Consider the following 17,695-nt stretch of genomic DNA (forward strand, 5'->3'; position numbering starts at 1 on the left):
GGGCATGTCATGGAACTGGGACTGTCAGAGGCTGCTGAATAGGCAACTGTGTAATAAAACCAAGGAGACCCTGAAGTGTCCTTGGGCTTGGGTGGGGCGGGACACATGTGTGACAGAGAGGCCCACCTTCCAATCAGAAGGGAGCTAATTCTTAGCCACTGGTTGGGGGGGGGGCAAGAGGAGTGAAAGTGGCTGTTGGGAAGTGACAAATAAGGGAAAAGCAGAAACTAGAAAGGGTAAATGGGATGGCCCTTGGGGGAGCCCACCCAGAGAGGGGTAGCCTGTGAAGGCTCTGTGCATGACCAATAGACCTGCCCCGAGATGGGCCGGGGGACTTCCTCTGACAACGCCCATGCCTGCAATACCTTTCCCTGCAGCACCTGATACAGCCTGATGGGATGAGGCGGGAGGGCCTGGAGCCTGGGAGCTGTGCCTTCCTTGGGCAAGAACAGGGAAACAAGCAGGCAGGCATGGACACTGCTGCCACCTAGTGGAAATGTCTGTTATTTGTCTAGGTTGCTAACCCCAGGGTTGTCCTCAGCTGAGCACTACGAGACAGAGTTTGGGCATGGGGGAGACCCCTGTGCCCCTGCATTTGAGGACACGAGGCAGGGGGTAGGCTCAGGGGAGGAGGATACATGCCATTGGGAAGTGTGTGTTGCCCACATCACTTTGCCCATCTATGCCTTGTCTCCCTCTTCTATAAGTTGAGGGCAGCAGTACCCACCTCATAGGATTTTATGATGGTTCAATGAGTCAGTCCATTTAAAGTACTTGGCATAGTAGCAAGTGCTCAATAAATGCTATCTGTGGTCAATCCAAGGGGTAAGTGGAGATGTTTAGGCCTGTCCCCCCTCCCCCCGCAAATCCACTATGCCTGCTATACGAATGCAGCTCTCCTTAGTCCCAGCTTTCAGCAAGATTGCCCGACCAAGTCCCCCTATCTGTAAATCCTGGGGCTTCCACTGTTATTGTTCTATCATCAGCATCAGCCCAAAGGCTCTGTGGGTCCCAATCCCTTCCCTTTGGATTCAGAGGCTTGGGGGGAAGGATTCCAGATCCTAGCACTTTCTCTCTCCCCTCACCCTAGAGTGTGTGATCAGAATGGCTCTGGGCGGTGACATCACAGAGCCCTCACCCCATCACTGGAGTGGAAGGGTGATGAGGCCGTGGCAGTGGGCACAGGTGTGGATGTGGCTGGCTGGGCTGGGGACCGTAGAATCAGGTGGGAAGCTGTCCTGGGAACAGTGGGAAGGAGGAAGGCTGGGGTGTGGGGTTCCTGCCCCTGAGAGGCTGGGAGGCCAAGCCTGGGCTTTTCTCTTTGCTCTCCATGCTTCTCTCCCATCCTCCCTGCTTGGCGTGGGTCCTCTCATGGAGAGCTCAGCTGACCTTCAAGAAGTTCCTGGAACAAAATCAAGGCCCTCCACAGCTGTACTAGGGCTCTGTGGCCTGGCCAGGCCCTGGGTCTGCCTCAGCCTCTTGGGTGGGGGGCACGGGTCTGTTTGGCTCTTCATAGACTTTGCTCTGGGTCCCCAGCACCCATCCTGGCGAATGCCAAGGCCTTGGCCCGGGGAGCAGAGTCTCCACTCTTCCTAGACAGACCTGACTTCTTTGATTACCCAGACTCGGACCAAGCCAGGCTCCTGGCCCTGGCCCAGTTCATTGGAGAGAGACCTGTCATCTTTGTTAACTCAGGTATGACCCAGCTTGAGAAGGGGCTGCCCTCCTTGACGGGGCCTGGAGGACAGCTGCCCTTGGCCCTTCGGTTGGAGGTGAGTCCAGGGCCCCTGTCTCAACCTCACTGTCTAGCAGGTTCCGACTCCAGGCTCTTCCATCATATCCTGGTGGGCGCTCTGGTGGTGGCCTTCATCTTCCTGCTTTTCCAGTTCTGCACACACATGTAAGGCCTGTCCCCCCTCCCCAAGCCCCGCCCACCTCAACCTTCCTTGGGAGAGGCTGAAGGACCCAAAGCCCAGGGAGGCGGCGGTGGCGTGACCTCCCACCTCTGATCTCCACACCCCATAGGAGCTGTGAGAAAGGGGCCTAAAAAGCCGGACGAGGGCCCTGGACTCTGCCCTGAGTGCCCATACCCGCTCTCCTCTCCTGCTGATGAATGAAAGTCCTTCTCCCTGACTGCTCAGCGACCCAGCCCGGGCGTCCTGCCCCATCCTGCGGTCAACCAGTCATCGTGCTTTCTATCCCCAGGCGCCTGCTCCCTTCCCAGCCCCAAAGAACTGGGTGACGAGGGCCTTGGTGGCGTTCACGCAGATCCTCTTTATTAGCGGTCTGTAAAGCACCTCCCAGGGTCCCCCGACCCCAGACTGGAGGAAGCCTTGAGAGGTCTGTAGCACCAGGGACATGCCAGGGCCCGAGGGCAAGATGTGCAGCCTAATGGGGAAGGGACCAGGGGGCCCCACACCTGCCCCCGGGGTTGCTCAGCACTGGGAAGGCTGGGGGGTAGCAACCACCTCCCTCCCCTGACACCCACAAACGAGTTTGCATTTGGACGAATTAATAAAATAAATAAGATTCCTCAGGCTGGCCTCCCCTGGAGAGGAGCAGTGGGGACGGCCAGCCCTGAGCGAGCCCACGGGCATTAGATAGGGTGTCCCCTCCCTCCCAGGTGACAGGGAGTTGAGAGGAGTTTGCAGCAGGGGGGCTGGCATGGCCTTGGCAGCAGGGCCTCCCCGACAATTCTGTGAGTCCTGGTCCCCTCAGGCTCCCCACAGCCTTGAGCCCTAAGCGGTTGAGAAGGGGTGCGTCTTCTTCCTCTTCCTTCGCTTCTCCAGGGCCCAGGGGAGGTGATGGAGACAGGGGCTAGGCAGGAGGGGGTCGACCCTCGGTTCAGGCACTGTAGGGAGAGGTCCCCTCTCCCTGCCTTCCAACTCACCCGGTCCCAGCCCTCAGCCCCTGAGGGGACGTGTCCCCACCCCTTCGGAGTCCATCTGTCAGTTCCCGGGGGCTGTCAGGGCAAGAGGCCACTGGCTCCTCCCCCCACCCAGCAGCCCCAGAGCCCTGTCCCCACGGCGTAGGGGTGGGGTGGGGAGGGCCCCCGGCCCCACCCTCAGTCCTGGGTCTGACAGGGGGAGGGCGGCCGGGAGCCCCGGGGCCGGAAGAGGCGGCAGGCCCCGCGGCAGATGAGGAAGAACCAGTAGAGCTGCGGGGCTAGGAGCAGCGCGGCGCCCAGGTTGACGTGCGCCGGGATGGCGAGCGGCACGGCGAGCAGGGGCAGGCCCGCGTGCCGCCCGTAGGCCCAGTACAGGTAGGGGAAGAGCAGCACCCGGCAGCAGAGGAAGCTGAGCAGCATCAGGGCCCCGTTCACCTTGTGCAGCAGCGTGTGCTGCTGCTTGTACTGCGGGCGGGGCGGGCAGACAGGGGCGGGGTGAGGGGCGGGGCGCCTCCGGCCACGCCCCGGCCACGCCCCCCGGCCACCTCCCCCCTCGGCCCACCTCCCTGCCTCGCCTTCCTCGGACAGGGGCCACGTTAGGGGCCCCAGGCCCCGCTCCCCTCCACCCGCCCCCCTCCGCCCTGACGCCTCCCCTATACCCCGCCTTATAGCCCCGACTCTTCACCTGTCCTTTAAAGCATCTCCAATCGGTCCCTAAAAGTGCCCGCCCTTACCCGGTCCTCCTGTCACGCTCAGAACCCTCAGCGCCCCTCTCACCTGGATGAGGATCTTGCCAAGGCAGACGAAGGGGGTGCTGACCTCTGCCATCAGCAAGCAGCCTAGAAAGAAATCTCCCTTGCCTTGACGCCACACCTGAGAGGAGCGGAAGGAAACAGCCTGCCCTGAGCCTGGGTTCCTGGGCAGCACCTGCGCCCCCACCCCCGTCACTTTTGGGGATGCTTCACTCTGAAAGTCTGAGCACAGGTGAACGGTAGCTAAGCTGGGAGCGCTAACTCACCGTATCCCTCCAACCATCCTGCAGGTGAGATGGTATTCCTGATACTACAGATGAGGAAACTGAGTCTCAGAGGCAGTGGTGTGTAACCACAGCTCCAAAGCGCCACAGCTGGGTGCGATCCACCCTCTTGCTGTTTGGGGCTGGGCTGGAGCTCATTAACCCCTCCATGGGGCCCTCCATCCTGGGCCTGCCCTGCTGCTGGGACCTGGACCCAGGGCTTCCTAGGCTCCTGCAGTGCTGGCAATGAGCAGGACACGGGGCCCTGGCTCTCAGCGGCCCCACTCACCACGGACAGTGGGAAGCACACGAGCACCATGACGGCATGGTGGAGCACCATGAGGAACTCCTTGTGCAGGTAGCCGCGTGCCGCGGCCCAGGTGCTGCCCGGGGCTCTGGTCCCCGCTTCGTCCCCTCCGTGCCCCTTGACCTGGTGCTTGTGCCAGTGACAGAGGAACATGGCGTAGATGTCATAGATGAAGTAGGGCACCGCAAATTGCGTGTAGGCAGAGGAAAGCCAGTGTCTGTCGGGCAGAGAGAAAGGGGGGTCAAGGAGGAAAGGGGATGGGCAGGGTAGTTGCCAGGTGCCGGGGCCCATGCTGGATGCATCGCGGGAGTCAGATCTCAGGTGATATTCGTAACAACCCTGAGACGGAAGTGGACTGTCAAGTTACAAGGGTAGAGGGTGAAAAATTTGCCCAAGGTCACACTATCACACAGCTGGTAAGTAGTAGGGCTGGGATTCAAACACCGACTGACCTGAGGACCCACCCAGGATTCATATTCATTCATTCATATTCTTTCTCTCTCCCTCTCTCTCTCTCTCTCTCTGCAATATGGTGGGAGAAAAAGGAAGAGAGACCAGAAGACAGCCACAGACCTGAGGGCCGAGATAGAGTGAGCAAACAAGCCAGACCAGATCTGAGAAACAGCTGAGATCAGGACGAATTACAGCAGAAGAGTAATTCTGGGAGTGGTGGGGAGAGAGCATATTGGCTGACATCAATTGACTGCTTATTACATGCGGGCACTATTCTAATATTCTAAATCTTTTACATGCACAAACGTATTTACTCCCCACAGAAAGCCTATAAAAAGTAGGTATGGTTGTCACCCCATTTTACAGGTGAGAGAGGCTAGGTAACCTGACCAAGGAATAAACATGAGAAGTCTGGCTCCACAGCTCTCCCTCTCAGCCCTGCTGTCCCCTAGAAGATTCGAGACAGGGGTCACAGACAGGCCGCACTGGGGAGTTGGTGGTGCTGTCAGCGGTGCTTGCTCTGCTTGAATGTGGCCCCATCTCTTGTTTTTTCAGGTACAGCCAAGCATTATGGAGAAAACGCTGAGCAAAAGGAGTCAAGAGCAGAGAAAGTTCCATGCACTTAGTGAGTAAACAAAAATGAAAAGTGCATGAATACGCAACATTGCATTTTTCTTCTCGAGTCAGCACTTGAAGCACCTTCTCTTAAATCTGTAGTCCTGTGACAGGTCCGAGGTGGGGTGGGAGGTCGAAGAGGCAGGCCCAGGGGAACTCGCCCAGCTCGGTGGAGGGATGAAAGCAAAGTCAGCCAGAGGGGACGCAAATATGAGGACAAAATAAGAGCAGCTGCTGAAGGGAGAAGTGGAGTGAGACCTGAGGGCAGGGCAGCTGAGGACCAGGGGTGAGATGGAAACAGAAGGTGAACCCTGGGGAAGGCTGGCCTGGAAGGGGACAGGCAGCCCACTCTAGCAGGGATGATGTCAGGAAAAGAGAAGCAGAGACCCATGCTGGAGTGTGTGACGAGGAGGGAGAGAGAGAGGAGAGGAAGCAGTAGCCCAGGTTAGAGACGAAGGGCAGGAAGGTGGAAAGGGGTCCCACTGGCCCAAGAGAGGTTAGAGCAGAGAGTGGCCTGGAGAGTCAGCCACAGCAGACACGGTGACACCACTAGCTTGTGGGGCTCCAGGACCTCCAGGCCCTGGGCTCCAGTGTGCAGGGTTAAACCCATTCCCACCCTCTTCAGCAATTAGGTGCTCAGAGGTAGGAACAGCTGTTGCCCCTGGATTAACCCTGATCCTTCCCACCCACCTGAGGATTAAGCGGGGAGGGACAAGAACAGACTGGGTGGGGCGGGGGAGAAAATGTAAGAACTGAAAAGTGACCTCTGTAAGAAGGCGAGAGAAGGGAATGTGTGGGGATCCAGGCTCATCTTGGACCCAGGGGTGGGAATGGGGGGAGAGGACAAGAGGAAGCCAAGTCCCCGGGGTGGGGGTCTGAAGAAAGAGTTTAGCATCCACTCTGTGTGGCCAGAACTGCTCTAGGCGTTAGACACACACAAGTCAATTCCTCCTCGCAGCAGCCCTTCCAGGGAGGGATGGACCTCAGTCCACAGATGAAGGAACTCGAGGGAGACAGGGAATGTCTCTAGGTTGGGGCATCCAGACAATGTCCCTGGAGCTCAGCAGCCACCAGAGGAGGGAACAGGACCCGAAGTTAAGCGTGGGGCGTCATCAGCACCCTCACCGGCAACTCTGCGGTGGCGGCCCGTGGGTCAACCTAGAGCTGCCCGTCAGCACCACGGACAGGGCCCCTCTCCTCCCTCCTCCTGCTCTACCTCTCAGGCCTGGGGTTTTGGCAAGCACCAGGCACTGCAGCAGCTCCCAGTGCCAAAGTTTGGCCTCTTCACCCTCCACTCTCCACCCCACTGCCTCACCATTGGTGGCCTTGTTTGTGTCATCTGTCCCTCTCATGCATAGAGCTGGGGCTGGACACCTGGATTCTGGGAGGAGGGGAGGGGTGAGCCCGACATGAGTAGAGAAGCACCCCAGTTGGGTGCTGATTGGAAATGGGGTCCGAGGGGTGAAACGGTGGGAGGAGGTACGGGAGGAAACAACCTTCAGAACCTACTATGATCCGAGAGGCCGGGAAGCCTAGGAGCTGCTTTGAGAATCCTTTTTGCTCCCCGCTCCCTCTCCTCCTGGTTCTGACCTTTAAGGACAGGATGTGGATAAATTTATCCCTGGGTGTTGAGTTGCAGCTACTGCAGTTGACTTGCTCAGGCTCAAGTTAAGGGCTTGGAGACCACTGAAGGAGTCCCCTAGATGATCTGGGGTACTCAGGGGTCACACATACACACAGGCTGCTGGAACGGGGGCTAAGGCGGTCTCATGGCACTTACTGGTCATCTATGATGTGCTTGCAGGAGGTGGAGACGATGTAGCCAGCTGTGGAGGCCATGACGGCTTGGACAGAGGACACTAGCCTAGGGAGGAAGAGGGAGCAGCAGTAGAGGGAGGAGACGCGCCCCTCGGTTTCTCCTCCTTACTGACCGGTTTCTGCACTTCTTGGGTGCTCCCTGCCCATCTTTCCCCAAGGCTGCCTTGCCCGGGACTCAGCCACACCACCTCAGGCTCCTGGACTGGCCCGGCTGCTACTCCTCGGTTCACCCTTTCCTCACTGGACACTGAGTTGCCTTCCTCTCAGGAGGACACCAGGGAGGTCATCGTGAGGTGAGAAGCTGCTGAGCACGAGGGGCTGATGACAAGGTGTCCCTTCCAGGGAAGTGGGGGGGCCAAGCACAGGATGGCAGGGGGAAGCCCGTGGGCCTGTTCTGGCACCATCAGCTGCCCAGTCATGGTGCCGGTTATCCCATGGCCCCTCGGTTGCCTCTGATTCCCCCTGGTCACTTTCCCGCTCTCTCATTGCGTGCCACCACGCTCCCCTCCCCAACTCTGGCCCGGATTCCAGGGTGTGCAGAGTTCCACTGTTCACTCCTCTGTCCCTCATTCCCCCAAACACATGCCCCGAATAATACACAGCTCTGTGCCCCTTGCCTTGCTCTCTAATATCCTATAGGGATGTTTTAGTCACAGGCCGGACCTGTTTTGGAGGGTGGGAGGGTGAATGGGAAAGGGAGGGAGAGCAGTCTGAATACTAGTAGACCAGATGGCTGGGCTTGGATGCGGTCTCCCGGGACAGCGAGTAAGGCAGTGAGGAGAGAGGGAAGCTTGGAGGTAGAGCCCACCGACCACTTCAGGAGCCCCCAGTCCCCACCGGGCCAAGGGTCCCTTCCATCCCCAAAGAGCCTGGGGCGGCGGGGAAGGGATGCAGTTTACCTGGCTGAGACAATGACCGCGTCGGCCTCCCCCCAGCGCAGCTGGGGCAGCCGCTGGAGCGTGTTCTTGGAGAGCAGGAAGAGTCCGGGGAACACCACCCCTCCAGCCACCATTGGGGTCAGCATGGTGCTCAGGCCTCGGGCAGGGAGCCGAGCGAGCGGCCGAGAAGGGACAGGGAGGCCGAGCTGAAGGGAGTTAGAGGTGGAGAAGGGACGCCAAGCCGGGGAAGGAGAGAGAGAAAGAGAAAGGGGCACAAAGGGGACAGGGCAGGGACGGGATGGGGCTGTCGAGTCAGACCAGAGGACCCGAGAAAGGGAGTTAGATGAGACTGGGGAAATGGGGAGAGACCGGGGACAGGGAGGACCCGAGAAAGGGAGCAGGAGAAAGCCAGCCAGAGGGCTGGGAGAGAGCCGAGGAGGGGAGGACCGGGTGAGAGGACAGAGGGAGGGGGTACAGGACGAGGAGGATGCGGATGGGGGAGGGGAGGGAGAGAGGCAGGTGGGGGTGGGCTTACGTGGAAAGGCTGGGAGGGCCCGAGGAGGCGGGGTGGGAGGTGGGGGGTGGGACTGTGGTGCCAGCTCTGAAAGGGAGGGAGGGGAGACAGAGGAGCAGCCGGGCAAGTGGTCAGCGGTCAGCACGGCTCTCCCGCCTCTCGCTGCCGCCACAGTGCCCGCGGCCCGGCCGGGAGGCTGTACGGGGCATTATGGAGAGTTCGTGCCCAGCCCCCTGCCCCCTCGGTGGGGAGGGGGAGGGGGACGGGAAGTCACTGGCTTGGGGAGGGCGGGGGAGGGGGAGGGAAATGATGGCACCGACCAGACACCAAGAAACCGGACCTGCAGCAGCATCTCCCCATGCAGCTCTGAACCACAGCAGCGGCTGCGACAGAGGTGGGGGGAAGCGGAGAAAGAGGGAGGGGGAGGTCCTTAAAGAGACAGCCGCTGCGGCAGGCACAGGGGCCTGCCTGGGAGGGTCGGCCTGGGAGGGCCAGGGGAGGGTCGTCTCTCCTCTTGGGGAGGGAGGTGGCCTGGGGCTCCTTGGCCAGCTGGGAGGAGGCCCTGGGCCCCCAGATGGGCCTGACCCCGTTTCCCACCAGTACTTTGCAAATGCCTGCCATTTCCTCCTCTGCCAAGGCCTCTCAACACGTGTCCCTCAGCGGCCTTGGGGTCCCAGCTTAGGGGCACCCACCCCGGCAGAGAGAAAGAGGATTCCCTGGAGGGGGGAGCGAGAGAAGTTGGTGCATCTTGCTGTCTCTGAAGGATGAGTTTAAGGAACAGATGGGAATAAAAACACCTCAACACAGTATCCTTTGGGCTCAGAGACCCCCACGTCCTTCGCGCCAATGGGAGGGAGGGAAACTCTGAGGTATATATACGTGAGGTGCCTCTGGTCCCAACGCCGCCACAAGACTGTCCTATGATCTCCTCTAACTATTGTAACAGCACTGAGGTAACGACATGTGTCCCCTTTTTACAGGTCAAGAAATGGTCCTGAGGCCTTCAGTGACCCTCCCCAAGGTCACATAGTTCAGAAAACGCAAGAGGCCACTCACACTAGGTGGCAGGGTTTGAAGAGGGTGGGGAAGTGCTGCTTCTCTGAAAACCCACTTCAAGCCCGATGACGCCCCTGCCCGTGTCCTTCAGGCCTCCCCTAAGCCCTGGTCACTCTCTTTTTCTTCAGGTTTATTATGCTCCTGGCTCCCCTTCCTCTGCAACTTCACAGCCCAGTTTCCATGTGGGAAAGGACCCTGGGGATTGGCTGATTCAAGCCCTTCATTCCACTGCAAGGAAACCAAGGTCCAGTGACTTGACCAGTGTCCCACTGCAGGTCAGAAGCCCCACCAGAACCACACTGGCCTCTGAGATGCTTCTCACCCTTTCATGCTGCCTCCCTGGAATTTGGCCTTCTCGTCCTGAAACCAACTGCCCTGTAGACTTCTGCATGACGTGGGGCCCTGCTACCCAAGCCATGCTTTGGTTTTCAAGCCTGTCTTAAGATACGCCTCAACAGTAACCCTACGATTTGCCTTTGCCTGTCCGAAGCCCATGCCATCACCTCCCCAAAGGACTGGGATTTGCAATTTTGTGCTGCCCTCTAGTGTCGGACTGCGGGAACAGACCCTGGCCTTAGGCAGCGAGAGTGAGGGACAATTTTAGAGACAATAGTGGACCTAGCTTCCTGATCTCAGTGCTTCACTTAAGGGGAAAAGGGACCCAACTTCCTGAGTGTTTACTATGTGCTGGGGACGGGGTGCAGTGGTTTATTTCATTCTTATTTAATCTTCCCAGATGGTAGTATCTTTGTTTTATAGACAGGAGCCTGAGGCTTAGAGATTCAAAAAAAAAAAAAAAAAAAAAACCTGCCCAAGATAACCTAGCTATGAGAATTGGCAAAGCTGGCTTTCAAACCCATGTTTGCATAGCTCCAGAGCCAAAGGTGTACAAGGCCGCAGGGTGGTGCTGAGTTGTGGGGAGGGCCGCAGACCTGGTGAAGGAGCTTTTCGGATAGTGGGCATTAAAGCGGATAGAGATGGGTTTTTTGTCTTCCAGACACCCAAGTAAGTTCTGCCTTCTGCCGGCTCCCTCTCCTCCCTAAGGTTTGGTGATAACTCACAGGTATATTACTAATCGTTGTCAAATAGGCCATAGATTTGCAGCACAAGGGCCCAGGCCAGTCCATAAACATGTTTCGTTTGGCCAGTATGGTGTTGCCAGCATAGTATTTTCTTAAATTCTAAGTTATTTGTCAGTGTTTAAAAATTAGATTTCACATAAAAGCTCAACTTCTTTTAAGAAAAAAATCAGAAGGTCAGACAACATTGGGCCCACACTCTTAACTCCATGATGTCTGGCTGGAGCCGAGCAGCTGCTGCCCCCACTGGATGGGATGAGAGTAGTCTTCCAGCTCACACAGTCCCCACACAGCCTACATCTCTTGTGTCACTTGCGGGAGTTTGCAACCCCTATTTTATTTTATTTCATTTTGGCCACACGGCTTGTGGGATCTTAGTTCTCCGACCAGGGATTGAACCCGGGCCCCCGGAATTCCCTACCCCTATTCTACAGACGTGAATTCACCTGACCCGCACACAACATCTCCACGAAGAATGGAAGGTGAGTATTCTTATTAAACCCATGGGGTTTACATGGGGGCTCTGAAGTTCAGAGAGGTTAAATGACTTGCAAGAGATCCCATAGCCAGTGTCTTTTGATTCTGTATCTCCCACCCACCCACGCTCACATACACACATAGTCTGCTTCTGCTCTTATCACTAGCTCTTCCTGAAAGTAGGAGATCAGCTCCACCAGCCCTGGCCCCAGGAAGGATGCCCTCACCCTGTCCTCTTACTTGGATGCCACCAGAACGGCCTCTGGTCTCTCCATCCGCAGGTTGGAGTGATTCTGCAGACCCCAGCAGAGGAGAGCAAAGCTCAGCGGGAAGAAGATGCAGCCCAGTACAAAGAGCAGGGTCATGCCTGTCTGGGGTAGAGAAGGTGAGAAAAGATGGCTGTGAGGACACCTCAACGCAGTGTCCCTCAGACCCTCCCTTCACCCCAAAAGCTCGAGGCCTATGGGATCCATCTTTCATACCTATCAAAAGCCATCGGGCGTAGCTCTTCCCCAATCTCTTCGAGATCCTTAATGCACTTTAAATATGCCTCATCCAGAGCAATTGGACATCCTAATTTTTGGTTATCAATCCATTTCCTACACTTTTATTCATTTTCGCTGTAATTCCTGAAGCTGGCCTACACCTCCCAGTCCGTCTCACATCTTAAAATTCCCTCTTTCTCTTTCAGCTCTTAAGTATGTGCCTGCTCTTTCTTAACTCACCCCATCCCATCCTCTGTCCCCCCACCCCAAGCTCTTTGTGTCACCTCTCTCCTCTCCTAGGTCCTCACCTCGGAGGGGCAAGGTGGAGGCTAGAGAGGGAGGCTGGTGGTTCTCATCAGTGCCCAGAACTCAGAAAAAAAGGAAGGAGGGGTGTTCAAATTGTAAAGATAACTGAAATTTTAAAAATAATATTTCTTTAAAAAGAAAAAGAAAACTCAAAGCATTATCCCATTAAAGAAACAAACAAAACATGGGAAAACCTCTGAAAACATATATATTTACATATATGTTATTTTTGTCTGGAAAAGCCTCCCCTCCCATCCACTCCAGGGAGGGGAGGTGTGAGGAAAGCCCAGGAGAGATGTAGGGAGTCAGGGCCTGCCATCCTGCACCCCTTAAGCAGCTTTGAGGGGACCTTCTCAGGATACAAGGAAAGCGTCAAACTTCAAGGGCATGAGGCGGAGGCAGCTCTACAGAGGCAGTTGGAGGGGGCAGGAACATCACCTTCCTATTGGTGGAATGGTGGACGGTTTGGAATATGCCATCTTCCCATTGGCCCACTTCTTGACAACATGTGCTCTATCATATGCTTCCTGGAGAGTGCCTGCGGGGGTGGGGGGGGGCCGGGGGGTACATTGGGGGGGTAACCTTCTAACACAGAATTGACTAATTAGCTTTCGTTGATGGCCTGAAGCACAGCTAGGATTCAGGGGTGGAGCTGAAGGAGGGGACCGGATGAGGAGGTGGGGGAAATAGCAGCTAAGCAGTCATTGCTTTAAAAGGCAGTACAGGATAATAGTTAAGACGGCAGTTCCTAGGGTGGGACCATCTGGACTTCAAATTCAGACTCCACGGATAATAAAAGAAACATGCTGTATGGCTCCATTTGGACGACGTTCAAAACAGGCAAAATATCTTCTGTGAAAAATCGGAACAGCATTTAACTTGGGGGAGGTATTGACGGAGAGGACACCCCAGGGAGCCTTCTGAGGGGTTGGGAATGCCCTTATATGGATCATGGGCATTTGCACAGGTACGCGTCCTCAAGGCATACTCTTCTAATGTGTGGAAGTGCGGAGTCTTAACCACTGGACCGCTAGGGAATGCCCTGGAATTTTTTAAATGCTAAACCATCTTAGGCTCTTCCATTCCCTGAGCGATGGTTGGCCAGTCTCTGTGGGCCTCAATTCTTTCATCTGTGAAGTTGGGATAATAATAATGCCAGCTCATTAAATGTTAACTATATAGCATTTACTATGGGCCAGACACTGATACGAGTGCTTAAAAATATCAAGTCATTTCCTCACAACAACTTTGTTAATGGGGATTATTATTGTACCCATTTTACAGATGAGAAAACAGAGGCACAGAGAGGTTTGGTACCTTGTCCAAGGTTACACAGTCAGGGAGTTAATGAGGTGGGATTTTTTTCAACCCTATTTTCTGACTGTATTGGTCTCTCTAATATTAAACAGATATAGAAAACTCGGAAATTCATTTCCTAAAGAAACTGAATGGTTAAGAAAAAAAAAAGAAACGAAACATTATTGACTACAATTTAGACACGTCAGCGACATTTTCAGAGCTTATCTCTGTTAACTGTTTTACTTGTTTCCTCCATTTTCTCCCCTCTGGATAGGCCTTTGAAAATTAAATTCAAGGTTAAATCAAGAGCGAGATAAGACTGTTGAAGATGAGGACTCTGGTTGCCTAACCGGTATCATCCTTATCACTTTCTACATTTTGTTGGAGACTGAAATGTGCCTACTTAAAAAACTATATTTCCCAGCCTCCCTGGTAGTTAGAGGTCTGGCCAATGTGATGTAAGCCGAAGACATTATGTGGGGTTATGAGGAAAGCACCTTTTTAAAAGGCAGACAATGCAGTCAGAAAGAAAGAACTATAGGCAGCCCTTAAACATGTGAAAAGATACTGAACTGAGGTTTGAAACTAGGCAGCCTGACTGGAGTCTGCCCTGTTACCTTTCCTACTCCTGTGTAAGCTCATTTAGAGGACGAAATAGAGATAACATGGATAAACTTCTTCACACAGCATTCAGGGCCTGTTAGCTGCTATTATCATGAGCACCTTCAGTATACAAGGCACTAAAATACTAATATACTTTCTCTACCTTCTCTCATTTAAGCACCACAACGATCTTACAAATAAGTTCCTCATTTATAGCTGAGAAGACTGAGGATCAGAGAAATTAAATGACTTGTCCTGGGATTGCAGAGTAAATGGCAGAGCTAGGACTCAGACTCCGTCAACATGACTGCTGCCTTTCACATTGGGAGCAGAGGAGGGGAGGAAAGGGGAGGAAGAGGGAGGAATCTAAGAGGGGAGGTCCTTCTGGTGCTGAGGGCCAGTTATTTTCCTCCGTAGCTGTGGCTTACCCTGGAACAGAGAATGAGGAAGGGAAGAGTCCTTGGCCATGAGCTGGTAAAGGTCAGGCCCTAGTTTTACTGGAATCTGGACACTCTCTTCTACATTTCTTTCTTTCCTTATCAGGTTCTTCCTGTTCAGAGTAAAATAGTTCGAGGCTGCATGGGCTTGTCTGAGAGATAAATAATGAGGGGAGAAAAAGAAAATTGTGGTTTAGAGAAATGGCTTGCACCATTTTTTTTACAGTGAGCCTCAAGAGAGACTTTTATTTCGTGACTCAGCACAGCCATGCACATGCCAAACTGAACTGAAACTTTCTCAGGATACTTTCTTATCCTGATTATGTGCAGCACACACCGTACTACATCATTGTTCCCCTTTATCATTTTTCCTCCCCAAATGCTTATCATGACCCATTAAGCTGATTTCATAATCCACTTATGAGTAACAACCCAAGTTGGAAAAATCTTGGTTAAGAGCAGTATTTCTCAACTCTCAACTTCTTTTTAACTATTGCTCCCCAAGCCTTTTTTAGACATTTTGTTTCCTAATCACCATTTCTCATGAACTTATATACTATATGTCTGTGCTTTGTATATCTAAAAGATATTTTTCACCCGCCAAGAACCAATTTCTGCCCTCTTGGGGGGTGCTATTACCCCTGTTGAGAATGCACTGGAGACATCATACCAACTCATTTTCTGAGCCACCTTTACACACAGCATCCCAACATCCAATGAAATAGAATTAGTCCCATTCTGCAATGAATAAGCTGAGGCTGAGAGGTTATATTAATTACTGAAGATTGAAATGGCTGGTAAATGGATTGGGAATCCAGAGACCTACCAGATCCTAGCTCAGCTGCTTAATTATCTTCTCCAAAGTTTCGTTCCCTCACATGGAAAATGGCGGAATTGGTCCAAAGAAGTGTTCTCTAAACCTCAGGGTTTTTTTCCCCCCTATTTGAGCTAATAATAGGAGACATTTTTACAGCATATACTAGGTGTCAGGCACCAATCTACCCTTTTCACATACATTAATTAATGTAATCCTCACAATAACCCAAGAGGGAGATGCTATTATTACTTTCTCTTTCCGGTTGAGGGAATTGAGGCACAGAGAGGTTGTGTGACTTGCCCAAGGTCATACGGGTAGTAAGTAGCAGAGCTGGGATTTGAACCTAATAATATGAGTTCCAGAGTACCTGCTTTTAACCATGTACGTTAAAAGGAAACTTTTTATCAGTACGGAAAATAGAAAACCAGTATTATTTGTTCTAAATAGAAGGTAACAAAAAATAAAATGAAAAAAAAAAAACTTGTTCTTACATTCTCACTAGATATTAGCACGTGCTCAGAATTCTGAGCTGGAGGCCGCCCTCTCTCTCTTTGTTAAAGACAAGATAAGAGAAGCATGGATAGAGAGGTGTCAAAGGGCTTCTGGCAGCGCAATGAGACTTTGTCCTGGAATAATCAGAAGCGTTGAAAGGGAATTGGAAAGAGAATGGCTTTCAGGGGTGTGTGTGTGTGTGTGTGTGTGTGTGTGTGTGTGTGTGTGTGCGCGCCCAGGGGCGCGCGGGCGCAGCGCTTTCTTGCTTAATGGCTGTACCACCTGAAATAAACCCAAGATGGGATGCATTCCACACACCGTGGTCCCTTGTCTGGGCGTTCCAGGAGGGTCTGAACATCCCGCGGAGGAAGGGAGATGCCAGCCAGTTCTGGCGTGTGGGTGCAGCCCCTGGCTACACGCGCCTCTGGAAGGCAGCCGGCAGCGCCCGCGTGGAGACGGGCAGCGTGGGGTGGCGCTGCCCCAGTGCCCGTCCAAGCTCCCACGACTTCGGCCGCCGCTTTCCCGCTCCAGCCTGGCTTCCCAGGTGGGTCTCTCACCCCCAAGTGGACCTCACAGACCTGTCACACAATTCACCCCGGGCCTGGAGTTTACCGTTTCCTGCTCCTTCAGCCTCCGTTAGGTCCAAATGCTATCTTGCGCATCCTTTTTACCTGTGTGCCGTGCCGCCGCGGCCCTGCGGAGGTGTGCAGGTGTGATATCATCGAAGCCTGTGAATAAGTAAACGATAAACAGCCAGAAGTGGCCTGTTTCCCACATGATACCCAGGGAAGGGTCCAATTCCCCCTCCCCGTGCTCTGGGGTGTGTCCTGGACAGTGCGCCAGATCATTTATTATTTAGTGTTAGGTTCCAGGCAAGTTCAGTCGCACCCTTCATCTCTACAATAGAAAAGGCCGCCGAGGGGGCACAACAGATGAGTTGGAGTGAGAAAACTAAGTGTCCAGTCCCTTTTTCTCCCATACGTTGTCTGTGTGACCTCGATCAAGTGTCAGAACCTCTCTGAGCTTCAGCTGAATACACACAAAGTCCCATTGCCTGGACTTAAATCTTAGTTCCGTTACTCATTAGCCAGAAGAATTTGTGCTAGTGATTTAACTCCTCTGAGCCTCAGGCTTCTTATCTATAAAATAGGGACAAGAGCAGTACCTCTACATAGGACTGTGGGATGACTGAATGAGATGTATGTGAACACAGTTCCTATGTGGCACATTGTAAGTATTCATTGTGTCAGTCATTGATAGTTCTTGTTGTTCTATTTTTTTAAATATTTATTTATTTATTTGTCTGCACTGGGTCTTAGTTGCAGCTCATGGGATCTTCATTGTGGCATGTGGGCTCTTTAGCTGCAGCAAGCAGGATCTTTAGTTGCAGTATGCAAACTCTTAGTTGTGGCATATGGCATCTAGTTCCCTGACCAGGGATCAAACCCGGACCCCCTGCATTGGGAGAGTGGAGTCAGCCACTGGACCACCAGGGACGTCCCATGTTGTTCTATTTTTTAATGACCCCCGTTCTGTGCCAGAAGCTCTGCATACATTTCCTCTAATCATCACAATGAGCCCTGCCAGTCTCTTATGTAATCCCTACTTTCCAGGTGAAGACTGAGGGTCAGGGAGGTCAACCGACTTGCCCAAGGTCACACAGACACATGGTGGCAGAACTAGAATTCAAACCTAGATCTTGCCTGTTTCTAAAATTCCTTCTCAACTAGGTCCTAATTCATTTCTATCTGTAAAGTGAAAATGATGGCTTCTGCCACTGAGGTCTACTGTTAGGATGAAATAAGATAAAGTCTGTGCACTGATGAAAGAAATTAAAGATGATACAGACAAATGGAGAGATATACCATGTTCTTGGATTGGAAGAGTCAACATTGTGAAAATGACTATACTACCCAAAGCAATCTACAGATTCAATGCAATCCTTATCAAACTACCAATGGCATTTTTCACAGAGCTAGAACAAAAAAATTCACAATTTGTATGGAAACACAAAAGACCCCAAATAGCCAAAGCAATCTTGAGAAAGAAAAACGGAGCCGGAGGAATCAGGCTCCCTGACTTCAGACTATACTACAAAGCTACAGTAATCAAGACAGTATGGCACTGGCACAAAAACAGAAATATAGCTCAATGGAA

The 17,695-nt window shown here is 53.3% G+C and overlaps 2 protein-coding genes and 1 long non-coding RNA gene across 3 annotated transcripts; 2 read left to right on the top strand and 1 right to left on the bottom strand.

The window, feature by feature from the left end:
- Positions 1-547: 547 nt before the first annotated feature.
- TLCD3B (TLC domain containing 3B) lies at positions 548-8,497 on the bottom strand. Its single transcript, XM_022588357.2, has 5 exons — positions 7,995-8,497; positions 7,058-7,141; positions 4,192-4,426; positions 3,665-3,760; positions 548-3,352 (listed from the first exon to the last, which is right to left on the bottom strand). The coding sequence occupies exons 1-5, from the start codon at positions 8,117-8,119 to the stop codon at positions 3,065-3,067; spliced, it is 828 nt and encodes a 275-aa protein (XP_022444065.1). The 5' UTR covers positions 8,120-8,497; the 3' UTR covers positions 548-3,064.
- On the top strand, positions 1,061-2,057 carry FIMP1 (fertilization-influencing membrane protein 1). The gene is made up of 3 exons (XM_089895935.1): positions 1,061-1,225; positions 1,537-1,695; positions 1,813-2,057. The coding sequence occupies exons 1-3, from the start codon at positions 1,105-1,107 to the stop codon at positions 1,902-1,904; spliced, it is 372 nt and encodes a 123-aa protein (XP_089752061.1). The 5' UTR covers positions 1,061-1,104; the 3' UTR covers positions 1,905-2,057.
- LOC111182175 (uncharacterized) lies at positions 5,215-11,344 on the top strand. The gene is made up of 3 exons (XR_002646671.3): positions 5,215-5,287; positions 7,254-7,388; positions 9,672-11,344. It is a non-coding gene; the product is annotated as an uncharacterized LOC111182175 (long non-coding RNA).
- The last annotated feature ends 6,351 nt before the right edge of the window (positions 11,345-17,695 follow it).

Source organism: Delphinapterus leucas, chromosome 15 (assembly GCF_059928025.1).
Source record: "Delphinapterus leucas isolate spDelLeu-1000000601 "Yukka" chromosome 15, BTC_Dleu_Yukka2, whole genome shotgun sequence".
In the NCBI taxonomy this organism is placed as follows: domain Eukaryota; kingdom Metazoa; phylum Chordata; class Mammalia; order Artiodactyla; family Monodontidae; genus Delphinapterus; species Delphinapterus leucas.